Source organism: Panthera tigris, chromosome A2 (genome assembly GCF_018350195.1).
Source record: "Panthera tigris isolate Pti1 chromosome A2, P.tigris_Pti1_mat1.1, whole genome shotgun sequence".
Lineage (NCBI taxonomy): Eukaryota > Metazoa > Chordata > Mammalia > Carnivora > Felidae > Panthera > Panthera tigris.
The window spans coordinates 122,608,002-122,623,606 of record NC_056661.1 but is presented as its reverse complement, the minus strand read 5'-3'; the positions used below and the strand labels follow the sequence as shown (position 1 = coordinate 122,623,606).

General features: G+C 45.9%; 1 protein-coding gene across 1 annotated transcript in view; it reads right to left on the bottom strand.

Moving 5' to 3' along the window:
* Window positions 1-10,408, bottom strand: part of FKBP9 (FKBP prolyl isomerase 9) — a 42,252-nt gene extending 31,844 nt beyond the window's left edge. The window contains exon 1 of the mRNA XM_042969515.1: window positions 10,034-10,408. Within this exon, the coding sequence (XP_042825449.1) occupies window positions 10,034-10,260 (227 nt within the window). The 5' untranslated portion in view covers window positions 10,261-10,408. The remainder of the gene's footprint in view (window positions 1-10,033) is intronic.
* Between the last annotated feature and the right edge of the window lie 5,197 nt (window positions 10,409-15,605).

Genomic DNA, 15,605 nt, shown 5'->3' with positions numbered 1-15,605 from the left:
AGTTGAGATCCTGCGGGAAACAAATGATACACCCAAACTAGGCAGTTCCAGGAAAGTTTAATAAAGGGGCTGTGTGCAAAGGAGTGTGCAGAGTGCAGACAACCCAAGGGACAATGTAGTACCTTGGGGACAAGTATGGGGGTGCTGTTGTCAGACCTGGGCTTGAAGGATCCAGGTACAGAGAAGGTGATGGTTCAGGGCCACATGACAGAAGCTTAGCTAGGACCTCTGGTCCAGGGACACAAATGGTGGAGACCTACAGGCAGGGAGCCCAGGGAATAAATATCTCCACCTCACTCTCCTCCCTCTGATCTCCTGCTGATGCCCCACCGACTGAACCCAACCAGAAGCCAGGTGACGAGGGAGTCATTTATATAACCCATAGTATGCACACAGCAAAAAGCCAAGTGGAACAGAAGGACCTAGAAAGGCAAATGGAAATCATCTAGCACGTCCAAAATCCCCCTTTCCTCTCCATCAGCTTATTTTTCTCCTCTGTTCATTCACTGCTGTAGACCCTTTGATTGCTATCCCTGACACTTCTTTCTACTTTCCCCGCCCTGAAGGGGGGGTGGGGGGTGGGGTGGGGCTACAGCATCCTCCAGTGATGGTCTTCAAGTTTACCAGCCCAAGGATCACTAAAACAGGAGACATCACATAAAACCCATCATAACCAATTCATGAAACTGTCTACACATGCACACACATGACTTGCAGGATATTCCTCAGGATAAGTAACTAACTCTGTGGCTGCATTCCTAAAGCATAAATACTGTGGCTCTATTTCTTTTTTCTTTTTTTTTTTTTTTTGATGTTTATTTATTTTTGAGAGATAGACAGAGCATGAGCAGGGAAGGGGCAGAGAGAGAGGGAGACACAGAATCCGAAGCAGGCTCCAGGCTTTGAGCTGTCAGCACAGAGCCCGACACGGGGCTCGAACCCACAAACCGCAAGATCATGACCTGAGCCGAAGTTGGACGCTTAACCAACTGAGCCATCCAGGCGCCCCACTGTGGCTCTATTTCTAAATGTAGGTTTCAATCTTCAATGAGGATGGACTTTCTTTTTAATGTTTATTTATTTATTTTGAGAGAAAGAGAAAGTGCAAACAAGGCAGGGGCAGAAAGAGAGGGAGAGAGAATCCCAAGCAGGCCAAGCTGTCAGCACAGAGCCCGAGTCGGGGCTTGATCTCATGAACCGTGAGATCATGACCTGAGCCGAAATCAAGACTTGGATGCTTAATCGACTGAGCCACCCATATGCCCCGAGGATGAACTGTTAAAAGAACATATGTTATGGAATGCCTGGCTGGTTCAGTCAGAAGAGCATTTGACTCTTGATTTTGTGGTTGTGAGTTTGAGCCCTATGTTGGGTGTAGAAATTACTTAAATAAATATTTTTTTAAATAAATAAGTATTAAAAATAAATAAATAAAAGAACATATATCAAACTGAATGCACTCCCTCCCTAGAGTCCCCAAAGCCCATTCCCTCCCCAAGTTCCTACATTCTTCTTTGTGAAAAAACAAACAAACAAACAACAACTTAGGAAAAGGAGAGGAGACCATTGCTGTCAAGAGCTGGCAACAAAATTTTGGAAGACAGAAAGGGAACAGGTGTAGGATCTGACCTAGTAGGGAAGAAACAGAATCTAGGTGAAACAAAGGGGGATCTGGCCAAGCCCTGTGCATCCCAGAGTCTGCAGAGGTGAAGAGTGGCAGGTGGCAGGGCAGAAGGAAGCCTAGAGCTAAGTCTGCATCCAAAACTGCTACACCCCACCCTGAGCCCCTTCCCCACTCCTAGCAGCTTTGCAACTACAATTTTAAGCTTTATGGAATTATTTAACTGGTTTTAAAGACTCTGTGCATATGCAAAAATAATATATGATACTACTTTTTTTAAAGTTTATTTATTTTGAGAGAGACAGAGACAGCACAAGTTGGGGAGGGGCAGAGAGACAGGGAGACAGAGAATCCCAAGCAGGCTCTACACTGTCAGCTTGGAGCCTGATGTGGGGCTCGAACTCACGAAACCATGAGATCACAACCTGAGCCGAAACCAAGAGTCGGACGCTTAACCAACTGAGCCACCCAGGCGCCCCTATATGATACTACTTTTAAAAATTTGGGGGGCGCCTGGGTGGCTCAGTCAGTTGAGCGTCCGACTTCGGCTCGGGTCATGATCTCGAGGTCTGTGGGTTCGAGCCCCACGTCGGGCTCTGTGCTGACAGCTCGGAGCCTGGAGCCTGCTTCTGATTCTGTGCCTCCCTCTCTCTCTGCTCCTCCCCTGCTCACACTCTCTCTCTCAAAAATAAATAAAGATTAATTAAAAAAAAAATTTGGGGAGCCTGGGGGTGTCTGGGTGCCTCAGTTGGTTAAGCATCCACTTCGGCTCAGCTCATGATGTCACAGTTCGTGGTTCGAACCCCATATTGGGCTCTACACTGACAGTATTGAGCCTGCTTGGGATTCTCTCCCTCTCTCTCTGCCCCTCCCCCTACCCCACCCTCAACTGCTGGCATGCTGTCTCTTTCAAAATAAATAAACTTTTAAATAAATAAATACAAATTAGGGGCACCTGGGTGGCTCGGTCGGTTGAATGTCCGACTTCGGCTCAGGTGATGATCTCATGGTTTGTGGTTTCGAGCCCCACATCAGGCTCTGTGTTGACAGCTCGGGGCCTGGAGCCTGCTTCAGATTCTGTGTCTTCCTCTCTCTCTGCCCCTCCCCTGCTTACACGCTGTCTCTCTCTCAAAAATAAACAATAAAAAAATTTTTTTACTAAATAAAAAAAATACAAATTAAATTAATTTTAAAACTATTGACAAAAATTTATATACACTTACACTACTTGTTGCTGAGATTATTTTTTATCTCAGATGCAGAAAAAAAGGAAAAATGGCCATTACAAAAGGGAGAGAAAACCGCCCTCCGGTTAGAACTGAGGTCCTGATCAGCTATGACAGGACCAGTCAGCTGGCTCTGTATGCCAATTTTAGACTCAGCGTAGACAAATAAAAGCTGAATACGTTACTTCCCCTCCCATCTTTACTGATGTACAATTGCCAAATAAAAATTGCATACATTAAAAATGTATGATCGGATGTTTTGATGTACGTATACAATGTGAAATAATCGCCACAATCAAGCTAATTGATATATCCATCACCTCACACAGTTAACATTTTCTTTCTTTCTTTTTTGTGGTGAGAACACTTAAGGTTTACCCTGTCGGTAAATTTCAAGTGTAAATAAAGTATACTTTTAAATTTTAGTATACAATACAGTATTCTTAACTATATTCACAATACTATATATTAGACTGAATGCATTTCTTTGAACATTAAAGACACTACCATATTTTAAGAACTTGTAACTGGAGGGAAGCAAGATAATAAAGAGCCAGCCCACGGGGCATGGGAACCATGTTTTGGGTGCCTCAAAGTTGGTCCAGTCTCAGGCCAACTCAAGACGACTGGCTCATACGGGACCTGCCTGAAGAAGGGCTGTGGTCCTGCCAGAGCCATATGTGAATGGGATTGAAAAATGCATGAAATGCACAAAAGCAGACACCTCCCAGCTGTTAGCCTAGCTCTGGGATGAGCCAGGTAAGACCTTTCCCTGGCTGAGTTCCACCAAGGAGCCTGGGCCCCAGTGTAGACTTGAAAATGCAGGAAGCCATGGGGCACCTCGGTGGCTCAGTCAGTTAAGCGTTCGACTTCAGCTCAGGTCATGATCTTGCAGTTTGTGAGTCTGAGCCCACATAGGGCTCGGTGCTGACAGCTCAGAGCCTAGAGCCTGATTCAGATTCTGTGTCTCTCCCTCTCTCTGTCCCTCCCATGCTCATGCTGTCTCTCTCTGAATCTCAATAATAAACATTAAAAAATAAATAAAAAAAAAAAAAAGTGGGGGAAGCCAAGTCTGACTTTTCTGTCTCCCGTCTCTCTCCGCACACCATGTGCTTCCCAGACTCTTTGTCCAAGATTATTTCCCCCAAACAACTACCTCTACCAGCTGCTAATGAGCCGTGGCAGTGGGAAAAGGCAGGCCCTTAATGAACTGGCAAACCAGTTCCACTACCAGATGGAAAAATGAAGAACACTGCAATGGAGGAAGAGAGAGATGGTGAGGGACAAGAGAGGAAGGAGTAAGAGTGGAGAAGAGGGAAATGAGAAAGAACACATTCATTCTTACCTTCACAGAGGATCAGACCCTGAAATGTGAGCCGTTGGCCTGGATGATTTTTGGCACGCTAAAATATGATTAAGAGAAAACCTCTGCAAAGTGAAATCATTGCACTGCTCTTGCGGAGTTTTGTCTTTCAGCAACTGCTGAAGTTAAAATATTAGATCTCTATAAATCTTATTCTTAGTGAGTAAAATATAGCCAAATTAAATGATCAATACGCATGCACAGTCCCTCACAATGACTCACAAATGAAAGTTAAAAGCAATGTATCAAGTCTTTGCAGCTAAGTAAGCCTGCCAATGACCTCAGGAGATCCTAAGAAGAATTGCCTGGAGGGTAGGCTCTTTTCCTAAAGTCAGGAGAGCCACACTGGGCTAAGACTCCAGCAGCAGCTTCCCTTTCATCACGTGGCTTTTCCAGAGGAAGAGCTGCCATACAAATTCACACTTTAGGGGCACCTGGATGGCTCTATCTGTTAAGCTTCCCACTCTTGGTTTTGGCTCAGGTCATGATCTCATGCTAACAGCAGGGAGTCTTCTTAGGATTCTCTCTCCTTCTCTCTCTCTCTCTCTCTCAAAATAAATAAATAAACTTTTTTTTTTTTTTAATTCAAACTTTTAAAATTTCCCTGCTTGGGGTGCCTGGGTGACTCAGTCAGTTAAGCATATGGCTCTTTTTTAAAATTTGTTTATTTATTTATTTTAGAGAGAGAGAAAGTGCCCGGAGTGGAGTGGGGGCAAGGGGCAGAGGGAAAGAGAGAATTGCAAGCAGGATCCACGCTCAGTACAGAGCCTGATGTAGGGCTCGATCCCACGACCCTGGGATCACAACCTGAGCCTAAATCGAGAGTTGGATGCTCAGCTGACTGAGCCACCTAGGTCCCCTGAGCGACGGACTCTTGATTTTGGCTCAGATCACCACCCCAGGGTCATGGGATCCAGCCCCATATCGGGCTCCACACTGAGAGTGGAGCCTGCTTGGGATTCTCTCTCTCTCCCCTCCCCCCTCCCTCTACCCTTCTCCCCAACTCAGGCAGGAGAGCGCAGTTCCTCTCTCTCTCTCTGTCTCTCTCTCTCTGGGAAAATAAAAAGCTCCCTGCCTAAGTGAGCCTTGTCATGACCTGACTAGTCTCCCTGTCACTACTTAACTCCTCCAGTACACCTTGACACCATCTGGTGTGCTGCCCAGCTCCCTGGCTCTTCTCAGAACCAATCCTGCAGAGAAGGTGAGCCTTAACATCCCTTCACTCAATACCCACCAGGTGTTAACAGCAGGTACTCAATAAATATTTGTTGAGTGAATGGAATGAATAAATGAATGAATGAATATATAAAATTAATCTGATGTCTGTTAATAAGTCTTTGATTTTTTTAGAGCAATAGTTCTCTTTTATTTTTTTTTAATGTTTATTTATTTTTGAGAGACGGAGCATGAGTGGGGAGGGGCAGAAAGAGAGAGAGAGAGAGACAGAATCTGAAGCAGGCTCCAGGCTCCTAGCTGTCAGCACAGAGCCCAATGCGGGGCTTGAACTCACGAACTGCGAGATTGTGACCTGAGCCGAAGTCGGCACTTAACCAACTCAGCCACCCAGGGTCCCCTAGAGCAATAGTTCTCAAAGTGTGGTCCTCAGACCAGCAGCAAAAGCATCACCTGTGCACTTAGAAAGGCAAATACATTCTCAGGCCCCACCCAGACCTAGTGATTCAGGAACTGTGTACAATAATCTCTTCAGATGATTGCGATGCAGGTACAGTTTGAACACCACTGCGTTAGAGCAGCCCACCCGACAGGACATGTGGTAGACACACGATAATATTTACTGAATATCGGGACCTTGAGTGTCTGCAGACAAGCCTGGAGGCTGTGAATGAACTGACGAGAGGCTAGCTTTGCCTGCTAACGATAACAGCAACATGGTAAATTTCAGTCTCCAGAAGGAAATCAGAGCAAAGAGACCATCCCCCTCACCTTTATTGCTAGGAATGCTATAGAACTTCTAAAAATGCTGAATCAGGAGTGGCTAACAAGGAGCTCCCAAGAGCTGGAAAGTGAGAGCAGGAGCCCCCTAAAAAGTGTAGCTGGGAAACCGCTGTCGACTTCGATCTGGAGCTGCAGCCACAGGAACATATTAACAGGCCCACGGAGGCTCCAAAATAAAATGAAACCATGCCCGAGCCAGTGGCCCAGAGGAAGAAAGCTCTGTGGAAACAGAGGCCCTTTGTGACTTACAACTCTGGTCAGGGTGACAGCCATTTTCTTCTGAGCAAAACCTCCAAATCAGTAGCCAGAACCCAAAACACCTTTGATTTCTCCTTCCCTAAGCTCGTTGGGCAGGAATAGCAAAGTTGTGCCTTAATACTTCATAAATTCCCAAAGGAATGGACGCCCTGGAGAAAAACTCACACTAATGAAACACCTACTATGCATCCTGCCCTTTCCACTCCACTGTCCACACAGCAACCACAGAAAAGTCTGACCCCTCACCCCCATGACTAAAATTCTTAAGTGGCTTTCCATTGTCCTAGACAAGTCCAAATTCAATAGCCAAGCAAAAAAGATCTCCCAAAGCTGGGCCCAGCCTTCCTCCCCAGACTCCTCTGGCCTTTTCTTTTCCCTCTCAGTCATTCCCCCACTGCCACTCCAAGCTGAGGCCACTGTGAACAGCTTTCACGTTCCCCTACACAACACTCCCACCGCCAAACCTCTGCATAGGCTCTTCCCTCCATCAGCCACACCCTCTCTTCTCTCCACAGCCCTCACCCCTCAGCTCAGCCCCGGTCAATTTTAATCATCCTCAGGTCTTATCTTTGCAATCCTGGAACTCCATCCCAACCACTCTCTCTCTTTCCATCCCCACATAACATACAGTTAAGCTTTCTGTGTGTTTTCCACAGCTCCTTGCCTTCTTTTCATTATATATATGCATAGACTACGGGCCATAGACTATATATACTGCCATAGACATTACACTGCCTAGGTTCAAAACCTCACTCTACCACTTAGTAGCCAGATCCCTTGAGCAAATTACTTGAACTTTCTGAGCCTCAGTTTCTTCGTTTGTTGTTGAGTTACCTACTTCACTGTTTGTGAGGTTAAATGAATTCATTTGACATTAAATGAATTCATATATCAAAAGGTATGTGGTAAGAACTGTGTGGACTCTACACGAGAAACAAAAGCATATGCTATTATCCCTTCTGTACATATCACATTGTGTAATGGCCTGGACCATAAGCTGTAGGGACAGGGAAGGACACCTTCTTCAGGGGCAGACACTGCATATTGGCTGAAGGGATGGTAGTGCCTCTTTCCAATGTCTTCCATTGTCCCACACTGCCTCACAGTGGCTGCCAAGCTAGAGGGTAGAAAGTATCAGCTTGTTATAGTAGGAATTATTAATTATCATCAGCACAAGCAGGAAATTCTTCCTTCTTTTCTTTTTTTAAGTTTTATTTATTTATTTTGAGAAAGAGTGAGAGAGAGCAGAGGAGGAGCAGAGAGAAGGAGAGAGAGAGGATCCCAAGCAGGCTCTGCACTGTCAGCGCAGAGCCCAATGCAGGGCTCAATCTCAGGAACCATGAGCTCATGACCTGAGCTGAAATCAAGAGTCGGACGCTTAACTGACTAAGCCACCCAGGCACCCCTTCTTTATTTTCTAACTAAAAACGCAAATGAAAGAAGATATGCAAATGACCAATAAACACATGAAAAGATGCTCAGCATCATTAGCCACTAGGGAAATGTGAACCAAAACCACGATGAGATACCACTTCACACCCCCTAGGAGAGCTAGAATAAAAAAGATAGACAATTACAGTTGTTGAGGAGAATGTGGACAACTAGGACCACTCATCCATTGCCAGGAGTGTAAAATAGTGAAACCACATTGGAAAACAGTATGGCAGTTCATCAAAAAGTTAAACACAGTTACTACAGTACCCAGCAATTCCACTCCTAGGTATATATCCAAAAGAAAGAAAACCATATTTGCACACCAAACCCTGTTCACAAATGTTCATTAGCCAAAAAGTGTAAGCAATACAAATGACCCTTAACTAATGAATGGATAGGGGTGCCTAGATGGCTCAGTCCGTTAACTGTCTGACTTCAGCTCAGGTCATGATCTCGTGGTTGGTGAGTTTCAGCCCCGCATCGGGCTGTCTGCTATCAGCACAGAGCCTGCTTTGGATCCTCTGTCTCCCTCTGTCTCTGCACTTCCCCTGCTAATTCTACCTCTCCCACTCTCTCTCGAAATAAATAAATAAACTTAAAAAAAAAACCCAATGGATGGATAAACAAAACGTGGAACCTCCGTAGAGTGGAATATTATACAACCATAAAAAAGAAATGGAGCACTGGTACATGCCACAACATGGATGAACCCTGAAGATATTACACTAAGTGAAAAAGCCAGATATAAATCACCACAAATTATATGATTCCACGTAGACACAGAAAGTACATTAGTGGTTACCTAGGGCTGGAGGGGAGGGGAGTGACTGCTAATGAGTCCAGTATTTCTTTTCTAGAGTGATGAAAACGTTCTAGCTATCTAATGATAGCTGTGATGGTTGCACAACCCTGTGAATACACTAAAAACCACCAAATTGTATGCTTTAAATGGGTGGATTGTATGGTATGTGAATTATAGCTCAGTAAAGCTGTTAAAAATAAAAAGAAGCAACTGAAACAATAGTAAACATGACTATTTCTAAGCATTTGCTATGTGCCACTTGCATACTAAACAGCTTTTGTAAACGCACTCATTGTCTGGACTCATTGTCTTGACTCAAAGTCAAGAAAGGTAAGAGTATTTTTTTAAGATGACTTCTGGAATGAGCCTAGCACAGCCAAGGGCACACAGCAAATGCTCAACAAACAGTTCTCTTTGTCTCGTCTGGTGATTCACTGAGAGAAGTGCAGGCACAGACCTGGGTTTGGAACAATGTCTTGGGGAGGAGAGCTGACTGTAGCTGGAGGAAGAGACCTCTTAACCCTAAAGCTCAACTGGAGAGAAGCTGGGGGCAGGTATTGTGATCCCGGGGCAGAGTTAGAGGGAAGGAATCGTGGGCATGGTCCAGGGCCCCAGCGCAAAGCTGAGCGACCTGCTCTGGACTACCCCACGCCCAGTAGCGGAGAAGGAAGGACAGTGGTAGCTTTATGCACAGACCCTGGCCTTGGACCGTCACTTGGTTTTCAGTTGGACTCCACTTAAGTTTCTTAGCCTCAGTGGCCTCAAGTAACCTCACTGGCAAAATAGTGGTAGCTACCTAAGAGAACTGTTGTTAAGAATTAAATGGGTTCATGATACGCAAAGCACTTAGAACTACCCTGGCACACAGTGTAATAGCTCCATATATGTAACGACTGCTATCATCAGCTCATCATTATCATCATCATCATCAACTGCGAGAGACGTCGTCTGACTCAAGGGGCCTGCGGAAAGGCCAGTAAAGGGAGGTGGCAAGCAGACATCAACATTTACTCCTGGGGGGAGGGGGGTCTACTTGCAGGGTGGCCATTTAACATAGATTTCGCGTTGTGTGAATGTGCTGGGAGGATGGGAACTGTTCCAACCCCTCTGTGCCAGGACCTATCCAAGGCTCCGGTCCCGGGCGGGCGGGCGGGCGGGCGAAGCGAGCTTTAGGGCGGGTAGACTTACCCCGCGGAGGACAGATTTAGGGTCGCGGAGCATTTGGGTAGGAGGAGGGAGAGGGAGGAGCGCGGGGATCGCTGGGCGGAGCTGGGGGAGGTCCGTCGGGAGGGAAAGGCCTGTCCGGAGAGAAGGAAACGGGAGAGTGGGCGCTGCAGCCTCGGAGGCCCGGCCGGGCGTCCAGGGCGCGGTACCTGGAGTCGAACTTCTGGCCGTCGGGGAATGTCCCCACGTAGTGGTAGCGCACGAAGTCGCCACTGCGCACGGTGCGCGGGCACTCGTCCGGCACGAAGCGCCGCTCGATCTGCAGCTCCGTGTCGAGGCCCAGGCCCGCCACGGGCGCCGCCTGCCCGGTCACCCAGAGCAGGAGCAGCAGGAGCGGCGGCGGCGGAGGCCTCCAGCCCCGGGCTCTGAATGCCATCAGGGGTGGCGAGGACAGCGGCGAGGGGCGGGCGCGGGGCGCAGCGTGGAGCCGGCGAGGGAGTGCGGAGCTCCGGCAGCGCGGGTCCGGGCTGGGCGCGCCGCGGCGTTTGCAAACGTGGAAAAGACTCCCGGCCCTCCCCGGGCGGCAGCCGCCACCCCCCTCTCCCACCCCCCGCCCCCCGGCCACATCCGAGCGAGGGGAGGAGCCGCAGCCGCGCGCCTTAGCTGGTGTGCTGCGCCTCGCGCTGCCCGGATCTGTTCTGGCCCTGCCCTGCCCTGCCCCGCCCCACCTTGCCCTGCCCTGCGAACTGGCCCGCCCTGGGAAGAGCCTGGCAACTTCAGAGGTAACCTGTCCCCGAGGGAGAAACCGTGAACTCCTCGGGACGGGGCTCTGGCCCAAAGTTGGAAGAGAAAAGCATTTACTGCCCCGGCAGACTGGCCCGTCTCCGCCTGTCCCTGGAGACTCCCCAGATTTAGCGCCACCAGAAGCTCCTACGTGGCCGCGGATCCAATTACTTCTGGCTGCTTTGAGAAGGGAGGGAATCTTAGATGATTATGTTTTGTTTTTTACTTAGTTAAAAGAATGGATTCTACATGAAAAAAGACTGAAACCATTCTTCAGGATTTTTTTTCAGGATTGTCTTTTATACTTAAAGAGAAAGGGAGAGGCATGTATTGTGATACTCCCCTGACAGCTGTCACGAGAAAGTTTCAAGTTGCTGTGAGTGTTCCCGCAAGCCATTAGTGGATGCACTGTGAGCTGGTACTCAGTAGCAAACATCTCACGTGGCCCCACACACGTGACTAAGTTAGATTGGCCTTCACAATAGAGACCGAGAAGCCCCAAGAAATTGATTAGAGTACTTAAATGAATTCTTAGGATCGGTTGTTCTTATTTATTAAAATTTTGGACTAATGAGAGCAAATCACCAAGGGGTTCTCAGCTTCTTTTGGAAGTAAACAATCCTGATACCAAGGTCTGGCCAACACAGGGGGAGACAGAGAGAGAAACTGGGCACCAATCTAATTTATAAATACAAAATAATAAAATGTGAGCAAATTGAATTCATCAGTTTATTAAGGGAATAATACACCGTTATATGCACTACCTAGGTGACCTTCTGCAAATTAATAAACGGTCTCTGTGTGCTCTGTAAGATGAAGATAAAACATGGTAATTAGAAGATAATTATGGATTTCATTAGATCCCAGAATCTAATGAGAAACTACATGTAGCACTGAAGAAATGTTCATTGTTCCCAACAGAGCTAACGCTATGGAAATAGAAAACCTATGAATATAATTCATCCTATTAACACTGGTTATCTGTAAGTGGTTGAATTTGGGGTGATGATTTGCTTTCTTCTTTGTACTTTTCAGTGTTCCTTGTTGGTTTTTAATGACTGCATTACACGTTTATCAAAATAACCCAGTTTACACAGAAACAAACAGGAATCTTCCACCCCCTTCCTGTGACTGTGGGTGACACATGTCACCTGTCTGGGCCTCAGTTTCTTCTTCTGTAAAATGAAGTGGTTGATTTCTAAGACTTCCACCAATTCTAAAATCCTACGATAGTGTGAGAGAGCAAACACTCCAGGACAGAATAGAAGACAGATGTAGGAAGAGGTAGGCTAAGTGGTGACTGCCCCTTCCATTATGCCTTTTAGGGCCTCCTGGCGGTTTGATTTCTTGTCATTCCTTTAAAATTGTTAATTATCTAGGGGTGGCTATCTATCTAATTATCTATCTGGGTGGCTTAGTTGGTTGAGCTTCCAACTCTCGGTTTCGGCTCAGGTGGTAATCTCACCAGTAGTGAGTTTGAGCCCCACATCAGGTTCTGTCTGCACTAACAGTGCCAGGCCTGCTTGGGATTCTCTGTCTCTCCTCTCTGTCCCTTACTTGCTCATGCTGTCTCTGACTGTCTCAAAATAAATAAAATTTAAGAAAAAAACTTTATAAAAAGTTAATTATCTAATCAAACAGTATGTGCGCTTTTTAACATTGCTAAATCCCAACATATATTCTTTGCATTGGATTTCTATAGCAATCTACCAAAGAGAAAATTTACCTCTTGGCTTTAGTGATAGCATTATCCTAAGAACTAATTAAAATCAAGCCGAAACTTTGTTTTAAACTGTTTATTTAAATAATCTCTACCACCAACTTGGGGCTTGAAATCACAACCCCAAGATCAAGAGTTGCACGCTTACCTGACTGAGCCAGCCAGGTGCCCCCAAGCTGAAACTTAAAAAATATATATTTCCATTGAGTTTCTGAGGGTGACTTTATGAGGACTTCCCATGTCTCAAAACTGAATATATACTCAAGAAGAGTCAACAATGGGGTGCCTGTTGTGGCTTAGTTAAGCATCAGGCTCTTGGTTTCAGTTCAGGTCATGGTCTCACGGTTGGTGGGTTCGAGCCCTGTTCTGGGTTCCGTGCTGACAGTGTGGAGCCTATTTGGAATTCTCTCTCTCCTTCTCTCTCTGCCCCTCCCCTGCTCTCTAAATAAATAAATAAATAAATAAATATTTAAATAAAGAAAAGGACAGAATAAGAGAAACATCCAAAAAGTCTGAGGTCAATGGAGGCATGGAACAGCAAAGAGAAGGAAGAAAAGGGACATCTGGCAAAGGGTTGGTCTGGATGAAAGTCAGAAAACTAGGTTCTGTTCTATCTCCTCTATACAGGAAGTTGATCGGGAAAATCAAGCTAGGCAATAAAGAGAGAATTCCACTTTTCATTGAGCCTGAAATAAAGAAGTCTCATGAATCAGATCTTCCAAGAGTAGTAAACCCTGGAGGCTAAGCTAAGTAAGCTGTTAACTTTAGCTTGGCACACACTAAGCAGGGATAAAGAAAAGGCCAGCATTAAGAAAAACATCACTGGAAAGTCCATCTGAGCTGGCCTGAGGCAAATGTGAAGCAGGAGAAACTCGCTTGCGGCAGCGCCCTCTCTCTTCCCTCCCCAAGAGCTTACAGCAAATTATCCCACCCGTTGTAATGACAACACTCCTGGAATTACCATATGCTCTGATGAAAAGCCCTAGACTAGAAATCAGATGCCCTTGGTTGTAGGGCCACCCATTCCCCTACTCTCTGAGCAATCAATTTTCTTATCTGTAAAATGTCTTGCCTACTTCCACAGAGTTTCTGTAAAGATCAACTGAAGCAGTTTATGAGGGGCAGAAGTCTGCAAAATACAATGTAAATGTGAGGAATCATATTTATCTATGAGTAATAGAAGACCCAACACAAAATCACTTAACCCAAAAAGAAATATACTGTCTCTCAGAATAGGAAAGCAGCTCCAGGACTGGTTATCAAATGTCTCTAAAACATCCTCAAGAGCTGAATGATTTCCTCTCCTCAGTCAGCCTGGGGTTTCACTGCTGTCCCCTCATGGCTGCCCCAGATCCAGCTACCACTTGCAGGGAGAACCATCCTGAGGGAGGAAGGATCATTTAGTATCATTCCAAGTATCATTTATTAAGATCAAGGAACTTTCTATAAAGCTTTCCTCGGACAAGACCGCCCCTCACGTCTCATTGGCTAAAATTGAATCTTGTGTCCATTGCTAAACCAATCAATGGAAGAGGAATAGGGTTACTACGTTTGCTTTAAGACTAATCAAGATTCACCTCCAAAAAGGATGGAAGGGGTCTCTACTCTCTAACCAGCCTCCCCTGAAGTAGACAGCTACCTTAGACTCCTGAACAAAATCAGAGTGCTTCCAGCAAGGAAGAAAAGGGGAAATGACAATTGGGTTGGCAACGAACAAGGTTTGGCACAGATTACCAATTACATTTGGTGTCTCCCCTTCTTCCCTCAGTCTTCTCTACTTGCAAGCCTCAAATAAAGCATATCGTCTGACATTCTTCCTGCAATCCGACTAGTTACTAAACTGTTACTGGAATACCAGTTAAAATTGTTAGAAATAATGCAGGGTCTCTCACATGTTTCCACTGTGCCGCAGAGAACTGTGAACATGTATTTCTGGGAGCTTACTGCCTACTTCACCAAGAGAATTCTTTGAAATCTGGTGTTTTTAATTTTTAAAAAGACAGATTTGCATCCTACCCTCTAAGCTAGCAGTGTTTCTTTAATATATAACAGAATGTGGTCTTTCTCTTTTACTCACCTTTTACCTTCCTCCATCTTCCCAGTGGAGAAAGGTCACTAGTAAGATAAAAACTAGAGAAATACACCTTGTGGACCACCACACCTCCAGCCAGCCCAAGTGCCTCCCTTCACCACTTTGCATTGGACCCCAAAATAGACCCAAACTCCTCCTGCCCCACCGGGGGCTCACACACCTGCACCAGCTCCTGCAAATGCACATCCTGTAGGAAGAGCTCCTGCTCCCGCTGCCCCACGGGCTGTGCCAAGTGTGCCCAGGGCTGCATCTGCAAAGGGGCATCCGACAAGGCAGCAGCTGTGCCTAATGTCAGGGAGAGCTTCCTCTCTGATGTAAATAGAGCAACATCTCCAAACCTGCAGGTTCTTTTCATACTACCCTGAACCTGTCGCTACATTCCTTTTTCTATGAATTATTTGAATGACAATACACTCATCTAGATTCTTCTGGCAAAAAATAGGTAGGTAAAATAATACACCTTGTGAACAAAATAATGGTATCAAAGTTATGCTGCGAAAGGTGATCGATATAAGCAGGAGAAAGTCCAGTCTTTTTAACATCGTTCTAGTCTGGAAAGCTTAACACATAACCAGTAAAACAGAGTCAGCAGCCACCCCTCCACAATTGGGCCCACACTGAGGGCCTTTGGCTGGCCTTGAGAATGAATATGGTATCTTAGGATGGAGTAGTGGTTACAAAAAAACTGAGGCAGGGGGTACAGCAGGGAGGGAATACAAATAAAGCATCTCTCACCTGGGTTAAGTGCTTTAGTACAAAGTGAAGGCTGATTCCCTACATATTCATGGTTGGGCAATAATCACTTTACTCTCTTTCTGGAAAGAAACTGTACCTGCACACCCCTCCAGATTCTACAGGCACAAATAATGGGGGAAAGGTAAGAATAATGTTTTAGCATTATAAGCAATAGGGAAAGAATTCCTGTTTGTTTCCCTGGTTAATGAATGAGCTGCTACTACATTGAGTCTATCATCACAACGAGGAAACGGGTCTGAGAGGTGGTGCTGTGTAATAAAGCATCTGACTCCAGTTTTGATGCTGACCACTGACAATTTTCAAGCCTCATCTCCACTTTCCGCTTCTGGCCCACATGTGGTTGAGCTGATAGGAAAGTCCAAGTGGCACCGGGGTGGGGGTGGGGAGTTCAAATTACACAAAGTCTTGGGCTGTGTGTGGGGTTGAACAC